The sequence below is a fragment of the Lucilia sericata genome, unplaced genomic scaffold (genome assembly GCF_015586225.1).
Source record: "Lucilia sericata isolate MDLA Ls3-8-SP2 unplaced genomic scaffold, ASM1558622v1 Contig000273F_arrow, whole genome shotgun sequence".
NCBI lineage: Eukaryota > Metazoa > Arthropoda > Insecta > Diptera > Calliphoridae > Lucilia > Lucilia sericata.
Genome location: NW_023994298.1, coordinates 18803 through 42871, shown reverse-complemented (window position 1 = coordinate 42871; position 24069 = coordinate 18803). Strand labels below are relative to the sequence as shown.

The 24069-nt window shown below is 31.7% G+C and overlaps 1 protein-coding gene across 1 annotated transcript; it reads right to left on the bottom strand.

Moving 5' to 3' along the window:
- Nucleotides 1-72: 72 nt before the first annotated feature.
- LOC119603089 (tRNA dimethylallyltransferase-like) lies at nt 73-24025 on the bottom strand (the record flags this gene model as incomplete). The annotated part of the gene is made up of 5 exons (XM_037954971.1): nt 73-300; nt 369-733; nt 7082-7275; nt 7801-7904; nt 23887-24025. Coding segments are annotated over 5 exons (955 nt in total), but the record flags the coding sequence as incomplete, so codon positions are not given.
- Nucleotides 24026-24069: the final 44 nt, after the last annotated feature.

Genomic DNA, 24069 nt, shown 5'->3' with positions numbered 1-24069 from the left:
TAATTTACTTTATTTATGTAAAAAAAAAACATAAAACTATACAATAATTGTAAAGCAAATAAAAAATTGACAATAAAATAAAATGTATTTAATTTAATATTTGCAACAAATATTAAATATTCAATAAATTTTGAAAAAAAAAATGTTTTATTGTTCTTTCAAGTCTTGAGGGGTATTTGTGGCCTCGGTTTTCTTCCGGAGACCCTCTTTACGTTTTTTGTGTTTGTTGGATTTTAAATGCAACTGCCATTGATATTCACCGATAAAATGACGTTCACACACAGTGCAAAAGTTAGAAGTCTGCAGGTGAAATATATAAAAAAATCATTAAATTTATCTGAGATTCCTCAAAATCTTTCCAAACTCACCTCTTCATTTAAACCCGCACCGGGATGTTGTCTCTTCTGCATGGGCTCTATTTCACACACTTGGCCATTGCGATAAGCTTCAATTATGGTAACAGCCGGTGAATAAACTCTTTCATGCCACTGACTAACATCACTCGTATCCAATTCATAAAGATCGGGTACTTGACGATCTCTGCTGGCCAAGAAACGATTATTAATCCATTTAATTTGTTTTTTCGAATAACGACGTGTTACTAATTTCAATTCATTTAAACAGGCATTTAAAACATCCAACCCTGGAGGCAAATGATCTTTACGATCTTTCAAGTTTACATCTTCAGCATCGTGCAGTTCGTTTATTGAACCGGCATATGATTTAAATTGTTCTGTAATAGAGAGTTTAAAAAGTAATAAAAAAAAACTCAAAAGAACTCATACTGTGCTTAAGAAATTTAAATAATTTATTTTGAATTGTGAATTTACCAGAACTTGGTATATTAAATCATAACTTTTGATTTACTGTGTGGGATTTATTTTTTGCTTAATAGTGTAAGAGTTTTATGGGAATTTATTAGATTTATTAGTGTCAATAGAAATGTTTAAATTAGATGTGTTGAAAATCAAGTAAATAGCTTGCAGGGTTTTTTATAATTTAAGAATATTCTAAGTTTTATATCCAAAGTCTGCGGTTTGATTTGTTTAAATGTTTAACTGCTATATAATCTATAACATTAATAACTAACGAGCCACAGTGGGGCAGAATGGAAATTTTTTGGAAATAAATCTGGCATTTCTAAACGGCTGATCCGATCGGGATAAAATTTGGCGTGAGCGTAGCCAAGGAGTATTCGAGTTTAAGTTTTGAAGATGAACCATGCAGATGCCCCAGGGACGGCGCTGTGGCGGCTCAAAGTAGGGTACCTACGACATGTAAAATTTTTAAACTCGTGCCATTTTTTTGTTTTTCACCCAAATACAAAGATTTTTATATTTTGTGAAAGCGCTCGACGAGATCTTGAAAAAACATGCTTGGACATACTACTTATCTCTTATAATATCCGAGTTATAGGCATTTAAAAATTTAGTGATACAAAATTTACCATACCTTGGTCCGCCTTTTTTTGAATACCGGGCGTAATTTTGGACCAAATGGACTCAGTTTTTTCTTGTTAGTTAGACAACAAAATTTCCAATAATATACAAAAAATTTCAGATCAATATCGTTTACAGATCCAAAAATATACGTTTTTTAATTTAAAAATTCAAAAAATTTTAGATTTTTGGCGTTTTTTTGCCAAAAATGTGTCTTAACTCTTTTATTAATAAAATAAAATTTTTATTAAGAACATATAATAATTTTATAGTTTTCTAAAAGGTATCTTTACGCAGAAGGCTTTGGCGTAAAAAACTTGTCCTATTTTTTGAAAATGTTGCCACTGCGTCCTTCCGAATATGACCTATTTTTTATCAAAACTTCAACTTTGGGCGACATGTTCTAAAATCCCAAAGCTGGGATCAGAAAACTGAAAGCAGTTTTGGAAACCTCAATATGTTTTCTATTTACTCCAAAAGTATTTTCCCAGCCCTGAAAGAAATGTGGACCCTATGGGCAAAAAAGTAAAAAAATCCCATTTTTGGGATTTTCATTCCTATTTTTGGGAATTGCGGGATGCCCTTTGACCTTTTCAATTTTTTTTTTTGCATATTCTTATTTGAAATGTCAAATTTAACAAGCGTTGAAAATTTCATTGAGTTTTGTTCATAAATAAAGATTTTGTCATATATTACATATTTGTTTAATTTCTAAAACTATGATTTATATCAAAATTTTAATAGGATCGCAGATAGCTACAACAATTTAGTCCATATTTATCCCTTAATATCATTTTTTAGTTAGATATGGAAATTCTCGACCCTTTACAAAAAATTTCAAGCCAATACTCAATTACATTCAAAAATATGTTCATTTAAACCTGTGTCCTTTAATTTCATCTTTTTCATATTTTAGTATTAAGTATGACAGCACATATTTAAAACTTATATTTACCTATTTTTCTATTTGTTATAATTGAAAGGTCCTATTATGCTTAAATTTTCAAAAATGTATAACTATTTTTTACCTAAATTTTTTCGACAGATCATTTCGTTCTGTTTCGTTTATGATCATGTAGGTAAAAATATACAGGTAATGATAATTTCGATTCATTCACTAATAAGAAATATCAATGACTGAATTACAGGTTATAGTAATATAGTCCTAAATGTTAATAGGTAGACAATTCGTAATTTTTTACTTTGGAATACCTGTATCGGAAATGACAAGAATTGGTATATAAGTAAACTTCTCAGATTTTAAGTACCATATTTAATAAATCTACAATGAAGATTACATTAAAGTACGAAGAGTTGTGTTCCGTTTTATGGAGTATATCTTCAAAAGGTCCAGAAAGAATTGAAGACATTTCAAATTATATAAAAACTACATATAGTAGAAAAGTAGACAAAACAGGCATATCAAAAATTGAAAACTTTTTAAAACTTTTTGATGTAAAAAGTAAGTCTGTGGATGGAAATCAAAAGAAATTTCGATTAAAATTTTGTAGTTGGATGGAAACTACTACGGAAATCTCAACTAACAACACATCAATAGGAGCGCCTTGCAAGTCATACGAAGACTTATGTTCAAGGTAAAAAAAAGAGGGTCACACAAAAACTTTTTTCAATCTCAAATGAGGAAATTGCTGATACATTTAACGAAATGCTGAAAAAGGAAAACCAACATATGGATGTCGTACATATTGCAACTATTCTTCCTAATGCATCACCAAAACGACTTAAGCGAATTGTGGAAAGTATACCAACTCCAACATCATAATCAAATTTTACTGAAGAGGAAGCAATAGCGCTTATGTTGGAACTGGGTCTCAGTCGAAATAAGTACCAAATATTAAGGAAAGCTCTGCATGAAAAAGGACACAATATATTACCATCATACAAGGCGATCCAGGAAAAAAAACAAACTATCCTACTAAATCAACAAAAAATAATGAAGAATTGAAAGAACTGAGAGCTGCGGAAAAAAGCAGAATCCAAGAAGAATTTAAAGTTCAGATGGGATTAAACATCGACAAACCACTTTCAATTTGCGGTAGTACAAATGACGGTAATACGTCGAGAAGGTTTTTTCGTGATTTTGAAATTACTTCAAAAATAACTGGAATCGACAAGGAGTTGCTTCGAAGAGTTAAAACTATTTTAATGGCACTGAATAGTAAACATAAAATTAATGAAAATCGATTTGGGGAATACACATCTGAAATTTCTAAATTACTTGTATCTCTGTATCCATAGAGGGAACTAACACCAACAGTACACAAAGTATTGTGTCATGGTCAAATAATAATTGAATCGAATATTCTTCCACTTGGAGAGTTAACAGAAGAAGCCCAGGAAGCGAGGAATCGAGATTTTAAGCATGTTCAACTATTCAGCTCAAGAAAATGCTCCAGGCAATCACAGAATGAAGATATTTTTAATAGTTTACTTCTATCTTCTGATCCTGTTCTTTCAACTATGCGAAAAAGATGGATTTGTTATGAAACTCTATCATCTCAAAACAAGGATGATTTAAAGGACTTATATTACCTTCTGGATATGTATACCGATATGACAGATTATTTTATAGAAAATAAGTAGTGTTAGGAATTAACTATATAAGTAGGTTGTAAGAATTAATTGTATTATGTTTAAGATAAACAGTTCAAATAAAAAAAGCTATTATACTAACTGATGATATTGTATTAAATTGTGTTTTATATTTCGGTGGGCGGGAAAGGTAATTTGTGTGGGGTGATTTAGGTGTTGTTGTGCGTGGCTCATAATAAAATTATAATTTTTTTTATTTTATATACAATATTATAATAAAATAATTAACTAAATAATTTTTAAAAATTGTCCAAATATTTTATTCAACACCAAATGTATGTTCTGTCATACTTAATACTAAAATATGAAAAAGATGAAATTAAAGGACACAGGTTTAAATGAACATATTTTTGAATGTAATTGAGATACTGGCTTGAAATTTTTTGTAAAGGGTCGAGAATTTCCATATCTAACTAAAAAATGATATTAAGGGATAAATATGGACTAAATTGTTGTAGCTATCTGCGATCCTATTAAAATTTTGATATAAATCATAGTTTTAGAAATTAAACAAATATGTAATATATGACAAAATCTTTATTTATGAACAAAACTCAATGAAATTTTCAACGCTTGTTAAATTTGACATTTCAAATAAGAATATGCAAAAAAAAAATTGAAAAGGTCAAAGGGCATCCCGCAATTCCCAAAAATAGGAATGAAAATCCCAAAAATGGGATTTTTTACTTTTTTGCCCATAGGGTCCACATTTCTTTCAGGGCTGGGAAAATACTTTTGGAGTAAATAGAAAACATATTGAGGTTTCCAAAACTGCTTTCAGTTTTCTGATCCCAGCTTTGGGATTTTAGAACATGTCGCCCAAAGTTGAAGTTTTGATAAAAAATAGGTCATATTCGGAAGGACGCAGTGGCAACATTTTCAAAAAATAGGACAAGTTTTTTACGCCAAAGCCTTCTGCGTAAAGATACCTTTTAGAAAACTATAAAATTATTATATGTTCTTAATAAAAATTTTATTTTATTAATAAAAGAGTTAAGACACATTTTTGGCAAAAAAACGCCAAAAATCTAAAATTTTTTGAATTTTTAAATTAAAAAACGTATATTTTTGGATCTGTAAACGATATTGATCTGAAATTTTTTGTATATTATTGGAAATTTTGTTGTCTAACTAACAAGAAAAAATTGAGTCCATTTGGTTCAAAATTACGCCCGGTATTCAAAAAAAGGCGGACCAAGGTATGGTAAATTTTGTATCACTAAATTTTTAAATGCCTATAACTCGGATATTATAAGAGATAAGTAGTATGTCCAAGCATGTTTTTTCAAGATCTCGTCGAGCGCTTTGACAAAATATAAACATCTTTGTATTTGGGTGAAAAACAAAAAAATGGCACGAGTTTAAAAATTTTACATGACGTAGGTACCCTACTTTGAGCCGCCACAGCGCCGTCCCTGGGGCATCTGCAGGGTTCATCTTCAAAACTTAAACTCGAATGCTCCTTGGCTACGCTCACGCCAAATTTTATTCCGATCGGATCAGCCGTTTAGAAATGCCAGATTTATTTCCAAAAAATTTCCATTCTGCCCCACTGTGCGAGCTAATGTTAGTCGGCTGTACGATTATTTAATGTTTAGACAATAGGCTATTTTATATTGTGGACTATACATATATTCTGGAATTTGTCCTTCGGTAACTTAGTGTTTAGTCTGATTCCCAGCATAACGAACAAAAGCCCCGATGGAGGTCTAGGTTAGTTAGGTAAATTAACTAACTAACTAACTAACTAACTAACTAACTAACTAACTAACGAACTAACTAACGAACTAACTAACTAACTAACTAACTAACTAACTAACTAACTAACTAACTAACTAACTAACTAACTAACTAACTAACTAACTAACTAACTAACTAACTAACTAACTAACTAACTAACTAACTAACTAACTAACTAACTAACTAACTAACTAACTACTAACTAACTAACTAACTAACTAACTAACTAACTAACTAACTAACTACTAACTAACTAACTACTAACTAACTAACTAACTAACTAACTAACTAACTAACTAACTAACTAACTACTAACTAACTAACTAACTAACTAACTAACTAACTAACTACTAACTAACTAACTAACTAACTAACTAACTAACTAACTAACTAACTAACTAACTAAATAACTAACTAACTAACTAACTAACTAACTAACTAACTTATTAAACTTAATTAAAGTTTTTTTCCTTGATTGTAGTCCCGATTATATTGTATGTTTCAGTCTCGACCTTAGTCTATTCGAGAATAACTTTAGTCTCTTCTATAGTTTCTTTAGTCTATTGCATTATTCGGATTATTGTCTCGATTATAGTCCGTTCTACGGCTGCGAATATGTCCTCGACTCTCGGCCATAATCTATTCTATAATCTAACACTATTTTAAAGACTACTAATATTTACTGTGCAGTCCCGACTATAGTCTAAGGTATTGTTTATTCCAGTCTTGATTATAATGTATTCAATAGTATAGCATGTTGTATTTATTATTTATTTTGAGACTATATTCTTGACTATAGTCTCTTCCATAATCTCGATTATATCTTATTCTATGACCTCGATTAAGTCTATTCTATGGCTGCATCTAAAGTCTTAAGTATACACTATTTTATAGTCTTGAGCATAGTATATTTTTTAGTATCAACCTTAGTCTATTCTTTAGACACATCTACAGTCAATTCTAAAGAATAGACTGATGTATATTGTATAGAATAGATAAAAGTCTATTCTACAATCTGACTATACTCTAATCTATAATCTCGACTACATTTCATTCTTTGACACCAATTTTAGTCTATTCTATAATTTTGTCAATAATATTTTATTTACTATTAGTTTATTCTATTGCTGCGACTATAGTTTCCAATATAATCTATTCTCTAGTCAGGAGTTCTATTCGATAATCTCGACTATATTCTGCTAAGTCCGGAAATTGGAAAATATTTTTTTACTATATAATTTTTGCACAAAAATAAAAGTGAATTATATTACAATAGATACACAACTTACCTTCGGTTGGCATTTTATAAGCATTCGCTTGTAAATATGTTTCAATTTTTTGATCATTTGCCGCATTAAATTGCTCTAAATATGGTATAAATTCTTTGAATCCAATCGTTTGTAATACGCCCTTAGTATAAGTTGAAGATGATGAAGATGAGGATGCTGATGCGCTTGTTGTATGGCAAGTATTCCCCGAAATACTTAAATCATAATTTAGCAAACAGTAGTAAATGTTGTAGTTGTTATTGTTGATGGCAGAATATAGAATAAGTTTGAGGAGCACAACATTGATTTATTCAAAAAGAATTTATCATTTTCATTGAGCATACAATAAATGATTTATAGAAAATGATTAGCCGAAAATAAAAGAAAATAAGAGTAAAGAATAAAAGTTTTATTATAAAGCTTAGATACTCGTCGTAGCATAAATATACAGAAATACAACCATATAAACATATGTATGTATGGTATGTATTTCAATATGTATCGCATGGATACATGAGTAGAAAAATAATATGATTAATGGCTTTTTGTTTGCCAAACATTTATTCATTCACTCATTGATGTAAATGTACCTTTTGAAATTTCTACATATACACACATACATTCATACATACATATGTACATTCTAACTTTATTGAATGAAAGCATGGATGGATCGATACATGATAGAAAAAATTAGATAGTTGAATGAAATAATAAATGTATTTGTTTACATATCGTACCTATTGTTCACATTATGCTCATTATGAAATGCCCGTATTTCACGCAGTAGACCCTGTTCCAACATGGCATCAACACGTTTGTCTAAGCGTTTGTTTAATACATCCTGGAATAAGAAACAAATTTGGAATATTATTATCATATACATATGTATAATGCTAATCATAATTTAGTGTTCTAGGATTTACAAATGATAAATTAGTAATCAATGTACTATGGTCGATACTACAGAATTGACTATAATCGGGACTTTAGAAATGGCCATAGATAAGACTATATAAAAGACTATAGAATAAATTATAGAACATAATAGGTTTATGTAAAATGAAGTACAGTATATTTCGTAAATAGAATAAATTATTGTCGATAGTATGACTATAGAATGCACTATATAACAATCTCAGTCCGAATTAAGGCCAGTAATATACAATGGTCTATAGGCGAAACTTTAGAACATACAAAAATCGGGTCTATAACCGATAATATATAAGTGTCCTACTATAAGATCAAAGTATAGACCATAATGTCCAATGTATATGTTTTTTTATAGTCTACACAATAGTCCATAGTCCCCACTATAGTATATAACATAGACTATATATCAGCCATAAACTGATAGTACAAACTTCTGACCAGACTATAGTCTGAACTATAGAGAGAGAGGACGATAAAAAGTACTAGAGTTCAGATTAGACTGTAGTCCAAAATATGGATTAAATCCTAAAACAGAATATAGACTAAACTATAATCCAGATTATATACTAGAATATATGTATTTCGCAAAATATAGACTATAGTCCACACAGTTGGCACGACTATTGTTGTAGACTACATAGTTTATTATTCTACAAATTGACTATACTATATTAAATATTACAGGCTAGACTATAGTCCAGATTATAGACTTGACTGTAGAAAATAGTCTAGACTATTGACTAGACTATAGTCCAGACTATATACTAGACTACAGTCCAGACTATAGACCAGACTATAGACTGGACTATAGACTGGACTATAGACTAGACTATAGACTAGACTGTAGACTAGACCATAGACTAGACTATAGACTAGACTATAGACTAGACTATAGACTAGACTATAGACTAGACTGTAGACTAGACTATAGACTAGACTATAGACTAGACTAGACTATAGACTAGACTATAGACTAGACTATAGACTAGACTATAGACTAGACTATAGACTAGACTATAGACTAGACTATAGACTAGACTATAGACGAGACTATAGACTAGACTATAGACTAGACTATAGACTAGACTATAGACGAGACTATAGACGAGACTATAGACTAGACTATAGACGAGACTGTAGACCTAGACTATAGACTAGACTATAGACTAGACTATAGACTAGACTATAGACTAGACTAATAGACTAGACTATAGACTAGACTGTAGACGTATAGACTAGACTATAGACTAGACTATAGACTAGACTATAGACTAGACTATAGACTAGACTATAGACTAGACTATAGACTAGACTATAGACTAGACTATAGACTAGACTATAGACTAGACTATAGACTAGACTATAGACTAGACTAGACTAGACTATAGACTAGACTATAGACTAGACTATAGACTAGACTATAGACTAGACTATAGACTAGACTATAGACTAGACTATAGACTAGACTATAGACTAGACTATAGACTAGACTATAGACTAGACTATAGACTAGACTATAGACTAGACTATAGACTAGACTATAGACTAGACTATAGACTAGACTATAGACTAGACTATAGACTAGACTATAGACTAGACTATAGACTAGACTATAGACTAGACTATAGACTAGACTATAGACTAGACTATAGACTAGACTATAGACTAGACTATAGACTAGACTATAGACTAGACTATAGACTAGACTATAGACTAGACTATAGACTAGACTATAGACTAGACTATAGACTAGACTATAGACTAGACTATAGACTAGACTACAGACTAGACTATAGACTAGACTACAGACTAGACTACAGACTAGACTATAGACTAGACTATAGACTAGACTATAGACTAGACTATAGACTAGACTATAGACTAGACTATAGACTAGACTATAGACTAGACTATAGACTAGACTATAGACTAGACTATAGACTAGACTATAGACTAGACTATAGACTAGACTATAGACTAGACTATAGACTAGACTATAGTCTAGGGCCGTGGCTCTGGCTACTATCGGGGTCAGCAGGTGGCGGATAGCTGAACGACCTACAAATATGTAGGCCAGCTGCGATAGATAAGCAGTCCCCGACCATGAGCGGCAGAATTCGAGGGCGTGCTAGAAAAAGGTTACATGAGCCTAATGACGATTCTGTGACATGGCGATTAGATGCCGCCAGTAAGTAAGCATCCCCCACAAGAGGTACCCTCTAGAGAGGTGTAATTAGAAGAGTGACGTCTTCGTGGTTCCTCTAGTCATATTTAAACCCAGAAGCGTCTGTTTCATATTGAACGGCTCTCTGGTCAGCGTCTGTTTCCCAAGTAAGGGGCGGCTGCGAATCAATATCCTGGCGGTTAGGTCAAAAACGCTACGGGTAGGATCCCGGAATAACAAAACAAACATGGAAAAGTTTAATAAGGAAAATTCAATTACGGTGCAGGGAGTAATGACCCCAGTACCGGCGGCTTTGGGTAGTGCGCGAGCAGGCTACCAGTCGTCGAAATCCAGCGCCTGCAATGTTACCCCGGTAAGCTTGGCTAAGGTAACAGATAATGCTACAAGCAACAATCACCAGAAGGAGTGCAATAAAGGGGGAGAAAATAGCGACCAACCTATTGGTGGACAGGAACACTATTTTACTCCAGTGAGCAGTTTTTCTCGCAGTGGTACTACAAATCAAGGTGGGAAAAATCAAATAAACCCTTTCCAAAGAAGTGCGGCTACAAAAAGAACTCCACCGCAAACTACTAGCAGCAAAGAAAACACGACTCAAGAAGAGGCAATTAGTGATAATGCACAGCCTTCAGAGTCATTCTGCCTTTTAGGGAACTTAATTGTTGATTTGATGGACTTTGTAAAACCCAAAAACAACGTACACAATGCCATTAAAGATCAATTGACCGCAATCCGAGCTATGTATAATAAAACAAGAGAAGAACTACGTAATGGTATAAATATGACATACCGACAAGAAGTAGAACAGTCCACGCAGACATCACCACGACAAGAAGTGGAACAGTCCATGCAGACATCACCAATAGCATGGCCGTCCAAAAGGGAATCGAAAAGAAATTTAGAAGACAAAACAGCTCCAAAAATGCCGACGCCGAAAAGACTGAAGCAAAGCCTTCCACAAAATAGGACAACACTAACTCCACTAGAAGAACTCCCTAGTAGAAAGCCAGAGTCGGATAACCTAGAAGCCGGATGGGCTATAGTTAAGAAGAAAAAGAATACGAGATCCCGCAAGCCTCGGCCAGATACTATGATAATATCTGCCAAAAACGATATCTCTTACGCTGATATTTTAAAGAAAATTAGGGCAGACCCTGAACTAAAAGAACTAGGTGATGAGGTAAACAAAATTCGAAGAACCCAGAAAGGGGACCTTCTTTTAGAACTTAAGTCTGGAAGCGAAAACCTAGCAGAAAGATTTAATGAAAAAATTAAAACTAGACTATAGACTAGACTATAGACTAGACTATAGACTAGACTATAGACTAGACTATAGACGAGACTATAGACTAGACTATAGACTAGACTATAGACTAGACTATAGACTAGACTATAGACTAGACTATAGACTAGACTATAGACTAGACTATAGACTAGACTATAGACTAGACTATAGACTAGACTATAGACTAGACTATAGACTAGACTATAGACTAGACTATAGACTAGACTATAGACTAGACTATAGACTAGACTATAGACTAGACTATAGACTAGACTATAGACTAGACTATAGACTAGACTATCGACTAGACTATATACTAGACTATAGACTAGACTATAGACTAGACTACAGACTAGACTATAGACTAGACTATAGACTAGACTATAGACTAGACTATAGACTAGACTATAGACTAGACTATAGACTAGACTATAGACTAGACTATAGACTAGACTATAGACTAGACTATAGACTAGACTATAGACTAGACTATAGACGAGACTATAGACTAGACTATAGACTAGACTATAGACTAGACTATAGACTAGACTATAGACGAGACTATAGACTAGACTATAGACGAGACTGTAGACTAGACTATAGACTAGACTATAGACTAGACTATAGACTAGACTATAGACTAGACCTATAGACTAGACTATAGACTAGACTATAGACTAGACTATAGACTAGACTATAGACTAGACTATAGACTAGACTATAGACTAGACTATAGACTAGACTATAGACTAGACTATAGACTAGACTATAGACTAGACTATAGACTAGACTATAGACTAGACTATAGACCTAGACTATAGACCTAGACTATAGACTAGACTATAGACTAGACTATAGACTAGACTATAGACTAGACTATAGACTAGACTATAGACTAGACTATAGACTAGACTATAGACTAGACTATAGACTAGACTATAGACTAGACTATAGACTAGACTATAGACAGAACTATAGACTAGACTATAGACTAGATAGACTAGACTATAGACTAGACTATAGACTAGACTATAGACTAGACTATAGACTAGACTATAGACTAGACTATAGACTAGACTATAGACTAGACTATAGACTAGAACTATAGACTAGACTATAGACTAGACTATAGACTAGACCTATAGACTAGACTATAGACTAGACTATAGACTAGACTATAGACTAGACTATAGGACTAGACTATAGACTAGACTATAGACTAGATCGGTGAGTAGACTAGACTATAGACTAGACTATAGACTAGACTATAGACGTAGACTATAGACTAGACTATAGACTAGACTATAGACTAGACTATAGACTAGACTATAGACTAGACTATAGACTAGACTATAGACTAGACTATAGACTAGACTATAGACTAGACTATAGACTAGACTATAGACTAGACTATAGACTAGACTATAGACTAGACTATAGACTAGACTATAGACTAGACTATAGACTAGACTATAGACTAGACTATAGACTAGACCTATAGACTAGACTATAGACTAGACTATAGACTAGACTATAGACTAGACTATAGACCAAACTATAGACTAGACTATAGACTAGACTATAGACTAGACTATAGACTAGACTATAGACTAGACTATAGACCAAACTATAGACTAGACCATAGACTAGACTATAGACCAAACTATAGACTAGACTATAGACTAGACTATAGACTAGACTATAGACTAGACTATAGACTAGACTATAGACTAGACTATAGACTAGACTATAGACATAACTATAGACTAGACTATAGACTAGACTATAGACTAGACTATAGACTAGACTATAGACTAGACCAAACTATAGACTAGACTATAGACGAGACTATAGACTAGACTATAGACCAACTATAGACGAGACTATAGACTAGACTATAGACTAGACTATAGACTAGACTATAGACTAGACTATAGCTACGACGAGACTATAGACTAGACTATAGACTAGACTATAGACTAGACTATAGACTAGACTATAGACGAGACTTATAGACTAGACTATAGACTAGACTATAGACGAGACTATAGGCTAGAACTATAGACTAGACTATAGACTGACTATAGACGAGACTTAGACGAGACTATAGACTAGACTATAGACGAGACTGTAGACTAGACTATAGACTAGACTATAGACTAGACTATAGACTAGACTATAGACTAGACTATAGACTAGAATATAGACTAGACTATAGACTAGACTAAGACTAGACTATAGACTAGACTATAGACTAGACTATAGACTAGACTATAAGACTAGACTATAGACTAGACTATAGACTAGACTATAGACTAGACTATAGACTAGACTATAGACTAGACTATAGACTACGACTAGTAAGACTTAGACTATAGATAGACTATAGACTAGACTATAGACTAGACTAATAGACTAGATAGCTAGATAGAACTAGACTATAGACTAGACTATAAGACTAGACTATAGACTAGACTAATAGACTATACTATAGACTAGACTAGACTAGACTATAGACTAGACTATAGACTAGACTATAGACTAGACTATAGACTAGACTATAGACTAGACTATAGACTAGACTATAGACTAGACTATAGACTAGACTATAGACTAGACTATAGACTAGACTATAGACTAGACTATAGACTAGACTATAGACTAGACTATAGACTAGACTATAGACTAGACTATAGACTAGACTATAGACTAGACTATAGACTAGACTATAGACTAGACTATAGACTAGACTATAGACTAGACTATAGACTAGACTATAGACTAGACTATAGACTAGACTATAGACTAGACTATAGACTAGACTATAGACTAGACTATAGACTAGACTATAGACTAGACTATAGACTAGACTATAGACTAGACTATAGACTAGACTATAGACTAGACTATAGACTAGACTATAGACTAGACTATAGACTAGACTATAGACTAGACTATAGACTAGACTATAGACTAGACTATAGACTAGACTATAGACTAGACTATAGACTAGACTATAGACTAGACTATAGACTAGACTATAGACTAGACTATAGACTAGACTATAGACTAGACTATAGACTAGACTATAGACTAGACTATAGACTAGACTATAGACTAGACTATAGACTAGACTATAGACTAGACTATAGACTAGACTATAGACTAGACTATAGACTAGACTATAGACTAGACTATAGACTAGACTATAGACTAGACTATAGACTAGACTATAGACTAGACTATAGACTAGACTATAGACTAGACTATAGACTAGACTATAGACTAGACTATAGACTAGACTATAGACTAGACTATAGACTAGACTATAGACTAGACTATAGACTAGACTATAGACTAGTCTATAGACTAGACTATAGACTAGACTATAGAATAGACTATAGACTAGTCTATAGACTAGTCTATAGACTAGACTATAGACTTGACTATAGACTAGACTATAGACTAGACTATAGACTAGACTATAGACTAGACTATAGACTAGACTATAGACTAGACTATAGACTAGACTATAGACTAGACTATAGACTAGACCATAGACTAGACTATAGACTAGACTATAGACTAGACTATAGACTAGACTATAGACTAGACTATAGACTAGACTATAGTCTAGACTATAGACTAGACTATAGATTAGACTATAGACTAGACTATAGACTAGACTATAGACTAGACTATAGACTAGACTATAGACTAGACTATAGAGTAGACTATAGACTAGACTATAGACTAGACTATAGAGTAGACTATAGAGTAGACTATAGACTAGACTATAGACTAGACTATAGTCTAGACTATAGACTAGACTATAGACTAGACTATAGACTAGACTATAGACTAGACTATAGACTAGACTATAGACTAGACTATAGACTAGACTATAGACTAGACTATAGTCTAGACTATAGACTAGACTATAGACTAGACTATAGACTAGACTATAGACTAGACTATAGACTAGACTATAGACTAGACTATAGACTAGACTATAGACTAGACTATAGACTAGACTATAGACTAGACTATAGACTAGACTATAGACTAGACTACTAGACTATAGACTAGACTATAGACTAGACTATAGACTAGACTATAGACTAGACTATAGACTAGACTATAGACTAGACTATAGACTAGACTATAGACTAGACTATAGACTAGACTATAGACTAGACTATAGACTAGACTATAGACTAGACTATAGACTAGACTATAGACTAGACTATAGACTAGACTATAGACTAGACTATAGACTAGACTATAGACTAGACTATAGACTAGACTATAGACTAGACTATAGACTAGACTATAGACTAGACTATAGACTAGACTATAGACTAGACTATAGACTAGACTATAGACTAGACTATAGACTAGACTATAGACTAGACTATAGACTAGACTATAGACTAGACTATAGACTAGACTATAGACTAGACTATAGACTAGACTATAGACTAGACTATAGACTAGACTATAGACTAGACTATAGACTAGACTATAGACTAGACTATAGACTAGACTATAGACTAGACTATAGACTAGACTATAGACTACACTATAGACTACACTATAGACTACCTATAGACTACACTATAGACTACACTATAGACTACACTATAGACTACACTATAGACTACACTATAGACTACACTATAGACTACACTATAGACTACACTATAGACTAGACTATAGACTAGACTATAGACTAGACTATAGACTAGACTATAGACTAGACTATAGACTATAGACTATGCTATAGACTAAACTATAGGCTAAATTATAGACTAAACTATAGACTAAATTATAGACTAAACTATAGACTAAATAATACACTAAACTATACACTAAACTATAGACTGGACTAAAGACGAGACTATAGACTAAACTATAGGCTACATTACACACTATACTGCACTATACATTATATACTATACTACACTATAGATTACACTATAGACTAGACTACAGATTTCTGTACTATAGACTGTAGTACAAACTATAGTCATTTTATAGACTAGATTATAGTCTAGGCTACAGTCTTTTCGCACATTGTTTGTCAAGTCAAATTCCAATGGTTTTTTTCTGAAGGCAAAATATTTTCAATTGAGTTAATATTTATCAAAATTGACTTTTCTTTAATTGAATTGTATTCAGCAGTTTGTTTAAAGAAATATATTTCCTACTGTTCTAAATACTCAAATACTTTTTATGCAAATTTCAATATTTTAACACCAAAATACGACAAAAGAAAGTGCAAATATGTATCTACAACTAATAATGAAACCAAACAGAAACATTTGTTTAAATTTTTTTAATTTATAAAAGAAATTATGATTAAACACAGTCAGTCATTGAGTAATCATAAAACAAATTTTTAATCTTCTCAAATACAAATTTGGTAAAGAAAACTAAATACATAGTAACAAAACTATATATTTTTTTAATTTAATTGGCAATTTTTAAAATTGTGCGTATGCGTATGATAGATCAATGTTCAATGTTCTTTAGTCTTATTAATATATGTTACGTATTTATAGAGCAAATAAATAGAAACAGTAAATAGTTAGTTTAAAGTATTTGTTTTAGAACAAATGTTTAAACAATTTGTTTCTTTGTCTTATCACATTTAGCAAACACGTTTCACATATTTACTTTAATTTAATGCTTAAGAAAATAATAACTATTTATTTAAGCAGCTATTTAGTTAAATAAATTTATTTCGAATACAAATTATAACATTTAACGTTTGTTTCTTGACTTATGGGTGGTGGTGTTTGGTTAGTTGGTTGGTTAATTGTTGGGTAAATTTGAGCGATTTAAACTAAACGTGTTATATTATGTTGGACACATCTATTTTATTGTTATCACTAATTTGTTTGATCATAATCTGGTCAAAAACCTACATTTTTATTACCAATTTAAAAACTATAAAATAAAATCAACAAAGTGGAGAAAGGTCTTTCAATAAATGAACGGCATTTTATGACAACATTTGTATTCATTCGAAGTAAACGTGCACAGAAGTGCTAGTGAAATAAATTTATGCTGGAGTCACAACAGTTCAAAGATTTGTCACAATATGGTGCCTAATACTTGAATTTGTAGTTTAATTAGCGTGTTAGAGAGCGAGTGCCCTTGGAATTATCGATGACAAATTGTGATGGGTATTAATAAGTATATCTCTGTATCTGTATATGAAAACATCATAATACACCTTATTAACAAATTCGTGGAGATTTTTTCAATAACTAATGATGATTAATGACTATATACTAGACTATAGACTAGACTATAGACTAGACTAGACTTTAGACTAGGCTATAGACTAGACTATAGACTAGATTATAGACTAGACTATAGACTAGACTATAGACTAGACTATAGACTAGACTATAGACTAGACTATAGACTAGACTATAGACTAGACTATAGACTAGACTATAGACTAGACTATAGACTAGACTATAGACTAGACTATAGACTAGACTATAGACTAGACTATAGACTAGACTATAGACTAGACTATAGACTAGACTATAGACTAGACTATAGACTAGACTATAGACTAGACTATAGACTAGACTATAGACTAGACTATAGACTAGACTATAGACTAGACTATAGCAACTAGACTATAGACTAGACTATAGACTAGACATAGACTAGACTATAGCTAACTATAGACTAGACTAAGACTAGACTATAGACTAGACTATAGACTAGACTATAGACTAGACTATAGACTAGACTATAGACTAGACTATAGACTAGACTATAGACTAGACTATAGACTAGACTATAGACTAGACTATAGAACTAGACTATAGACTAGACTATAGACTAGACTATAGACTAGACTATATACTAGACTATAGACTAGACTATAGACTAGGACTATAGACTAGACTATAGACTAGACTATAGACTAGACTATAGACTAGACTATAGACTAGACTATATACTAGACTATAGACTAGACTATAGACTATGACTAGAGACTATAGACTAGACTTAGACTAGGACTATAGACTAGACTATAGACTAGACTATAGACTAGACTATAGACTAGACTATAGACTAGACTATAGACTAGACTATAGACTAGACTATAGACTAGACTATAGGACTAGACTATAGACTAGACTAGACTAGACTATAGACTAGACTATAGACTAGACTATAGACTAGACTATAGACTAGACTATGACTAGACTATAGGACGAAGGACTATAGACTAGACTATAGACTAGACTATACGACTATAGACTAGACTATAGACTAGACTATAGACTAGACTATAGACTAGACTATAGACTAGACTATAGACTAGACTATAGACTAGACTATAGATTAGACATATGAGATTTACAAGATATATTCTAGGTTCATATAGTTAAATATCATACAGTTGAAACAATCATGGAAATCCACCAACTAAATCGAAAGTTATGAACCTTTTAAAAATGACAAATAACTGTTAGGACCATGCTTTAGATTTCTCTATAGACTTGCCCATAGACTAGTATGAAATTCAGTTCATAGACTAGTTTATATACTAGTCCATAAAATAGTTAATAGATTAGTCAATAGTGTATTCAACCGATTAGTTTATAATTAATAAACCAGTGCTAGTAAATATACACATCTATCAATCGAATAGTCCGTTGATTAATTGTGGCGTGTTATAATAACCAATGTAAGGTGATGTGTCATAATGTCCATGGACTTTATGTCACACCAAAATGAGGGTGGCGTGTCATATTGTCCATAGACCTTATGACACACCTTAAAGCGACATAATGTCCATGGGCATTATGTCACTTTTATAAAATGTCATAATGTCCATGGACATTGTGACACTTTTAAAACAGAAATGTATTGGAATTTTTTTTTTTGAATTTAAGAAAGGGACACACTTATCCCGAAAAGAATTGCTCTAAATGTGGTATATGTTGCATTTTGGATTCCTTTTAAAAAGTGTCCTGGATAGCAGGCCTTCGGCCGGGCGCAGGGGTTTCAAACTCTGGGGAATTTCAAATACCGGCTTCGCTAAAATAAGCCTTTTTTTGGATAAATGGACTCTTTGAAATCCATGGACTTTCTGTCGCATTGCTCTTGGACATTGTGACACTTTTGAAATTGTCATTATGTCCATGGACATTATGACTCAATTTAGTGTGTCATAAGGTCTATGGGCATTATGACACACCATCCAAAATGAGTTATGGTTTCCCTGGATTTTATAACACTTTCAAAAGTGCTATAATGTCCATGAAGATTTTGTGACACTTTTAAAACATAAATGTTCCAAGTTGTTTAGGATTTAAGAAAGTTGCACTCATATCCCGGATAGAATTGCTCGTAACTTTGGTGTATGTTGTATTTTGGATTCATTTAAAAAGCTGTCAAGTGAAAGGCAACTCCAAAAATGCTTTTATAATGCAACACCAAAGACAACGTGAAAAGAAGGTGTAAAATATTTAAAGCTCATTTAGTGTTTTTTTTTTTCATACATGTTTTTTTTTCATACGTATTCATGTTGTACGGTTTGTAACATAATTTAATAAAATCCTACTTTACGGACGAACATAGTTAGATCGCGTTAGAATCTTGGACTCATAAGACTCATAAGTATCTGATATTAAAGACAATTGTATTTAAATCAAATCAAACTAATACTGAAGTGTACAAAAAATTCGACCTTTATCATATTTTATTTTTCATGTGTAAATGAAACGAATGAATGAAATGAATGAACTGAACTGAAGACCCCATAATACATATATTAACTGTTTGATTTTTAATATAATTTTGTATTTATCTTCTTTTACTTTTAAAGTTTGGCTTCAATCAAAATGTTTGATGTTATTGTTGGTCTTTAATATTGGCGGTGGTAGATGAAGAATTAGCGATAAATTGATGAATTGTAGTTGGAGCTGTTTTGTTGCTATTTCTTGTGGTGTTGCATATATATGTATGTATGTATGTTTTGTTATTAGCCCTGTTCTTGTATTAATGTACTTCGAATACCAAAAGTATGGTCGAAAAATCGGTAACTATAGGGCTGTTTAAAATTCATAATGGAGGAAGTCTTATCTCAGTTATTAATGGTCCCTTGTTTTGGATATTACTTTCAGACGGTAATCTTAACCAATGCATAAAGAGACAAATATTGTTAAATCGAAAGGACAAATAGAAAGAGTAAAACGAATTACAAATGCAATAACAAACTTATCACTCTGATATAGGGTATTTTAACAAACAATATGTGAGAATATGCTTTAAGGCTTAAATTCATAAAAAATAAGATGAACAAAAAAACCACCAACAACATTTTTTTAAAAACATTACAAATATATGCAGAGAAAATAACGATGATGATGACCGACAATGATGGTGATAATGATGATTTTGACTAAAAAACGTTGGTGGCATTGCAAATGAATAGAGAGCCAACAATAACTATCACCATCAGGCCGTTGCTGAAAGAAGTATTTTTGTATGTGAACACAAACTTATGTACATATGTACATTGTACATATAAATTGTGTTGCAAAAGTGGAAAATAATTTAAGAAAGTTAAGTTGTTGAATGCTAATTTTTGTGTATTTTTTTCTTCTCTCCGCATATTTGTTGCTGGTGTGGAATGGATGATAAATCTTCCATGTTTATAGTGTTAAGAGCATACAATTTTGGGGTTTTTCTTAAAAGGACATGCCAAAGAACGTGGGATTGGAATAAGAATGTTTAACAAAATTCTAACTTATGGTTGTTATTGAAATTTTTCTGTTCAATTTATATTTAAATATTTTTGTCTTTAGTGTACAAAGTCCAACAAGTGCGGATGTATAAGAAAAAAAAAAAAAGAAAAGAATAACAAGACGCACAGTAATGTGAGCTATGGGTTGGGTCTGACCGTGAAAAACTGTAGAAAATGTTTCCTAAGTGATACATATGGTAACAGTATCGACTACAATGGTAGGTGTAACTAACTAACTAACTAACTAACTAAGTAACTAACTAACTAACTAACTAACTAACTAACTAACTAACTAACTAACTAACTAACTAACTACTACTAACTAACTAACTAACTAACTAACTAACTAACTAACTACTAACTAACTAACTAACTAACTAACTAACTACTAACTAACTAACTAACTAACTAACTAACTAACTAACTAACTAACTAACTAACTAACTAACTACTAACTAACTAACTAACTAACTAACTAACTAACTAACTAACTAACTAACTAACTAACTAACTAACTAACTAACTAACTAACTAACTAACTAACTAACTAACTAACTAACTAACTAACTAACTACTAACTAACTAACTAACTAACTAACTAACTAACTACTAACTAACTAACTAACTAACTAACTAACTAACTAACTAACTAACTAACTAACTAACTAACTAACTAACTAACTAACTAACTAACTAACTAACTAACTAACTAACTAACTAACTAACTAACTACTAACTAACTAACTAACTAACTAACTAACTAACTACTAACTAACTAACTAACTAACTAACTAACTAACTAACTAACTAACTAACTAACTAACTAACTAACAACTAACTAACTAACTAACTAACTAACTAACTAACTAACTAACTAACTAACTAACTAACTACTAACTAACTAACTAACTAACTAACTAACTAACTAACTAACTAACTAACTAACTAACTAACTACTAACTACTAACTAACTAACTAACTAACTAACTAACTAACTAACTAACTAACTAACTAACTACTAACTAACTAACTAACTAACTAACTAACTAACTAACTAACTAACTAACTAACTACTAACTAACTAACTAACTAACTAACTAACTAACTAACTAACTAACTAACTAACTAACTAACTAACTAACTAACTAACTAACTAACTAACTAACTAACTAACTAACTAACTAACTAACTACTAACTAACTAACTACTACTAACTAACTAACTAACTAACTAACTAACTAACTAACTAACTAACTAACTACTACTAACTAACTAACTAACTAACTAACTAACTAACTAACTAACTAACTAACTAACTAACTAACTAACTAACTACTAACTAACTAACTAACTAACTAACTAACTAACTAACTAACTAACTACTAACTAACTACTAACTAACTAACTAACTAACTAACTACTAACTAACTAACTAACTAACTAACTAACTAACTAACTACTAACTAACTAACTAACTAACTAACTAACTAACTAACTAACTAACTAACTAACTACTAACTAACTAACTACTAACTAACTAACTAACTAACTAACTAACTAACTAACTAACTAACTAACTAACTAACTAACTAACTAACTAACTAACTAACTACTAACTAACTAACTAACTAACTAACTAACTAACTACTAACTAACTAACTAACTAACTAACTAACTAACTAACTAACTACTAACTACTAACTAACTAACTAACTAACTAACTAACTAACTAACTAACTAACTACTAACTAACTAACTAACTAACTAACTAACTAACTACTAACTAACTAACTAACTAACTAACTAACTAACTAACTAACTAACTAACTAACTACACTACTAACTAACTAACTAACTAACTAACTACTAACTAACTAACACTAACTAACTAACTAACTAACTAACTAACTAACTAACTAACTACTAACTAACTAACTAACTAACTAACTAACTAACTAACTACTAACTAACTAACTAACTACTAACTAACTAACTAACTAACTAACTAACTAACTAACTAACTAACTAACTAACTAACTAACTAACTACTAACTAACTAACTAACTACTACTAACTAACTAACTAACTAACTAACTAACTAACTAACTAACTAACTACTACTAACTACTAACTAACAACTAACGAACGAACGAACTAACTAAAGTGAGAGATGAAAATCGAGAGCATTATGCAATGTGTTCCGGAATCAGAATGGTATCTTGATTGAAAGTTTGCAACTGCTGGAAATACCACTTTAGTCAAGGTCAATCCTTACAATGTTTTGATTAAGAACTTCTTATGGGATCGAGCAGTCCGATAATAAACTTAAATAACTATTGTTTTGTTCGTCTTGGCAATGTCAGAGATGTTGTTTTTTCGCCCTCATATTTCGAGCGATTTGTGAGATACAGCGAAAACCATCAACAAATTAAAGTACAACAGTACTGAGAGCCAGGCGCAGCAGCCTCGTAGATGAGTTCATAAATTAAAGAAAAACTGTAAAGTTTTGTTTGCCTCAACAAAAAAAGGTTTAAAACTCAAATGAATATGTATCATCCGTTTTTACGAAAGATCCCTGCTCGTTATATTTCTTTCTTTTACAGCCTTAATGATCATTTTAACAGTTAACAACTCACCTGATTGCATCTCAACCACAATAGAATCGTATGCGGATAACGAAGTGGACCTCCCAAACGATTGCCACCAGGTTGTTGACGTTGTTCGTTTAATTTTGAACTTAACGTTTGACCAGTTTGTTGATAAAATTCAATGGCTCTGAAAATACATGAAGAAAAGAAGATAAATTAAAGAACTTAAGA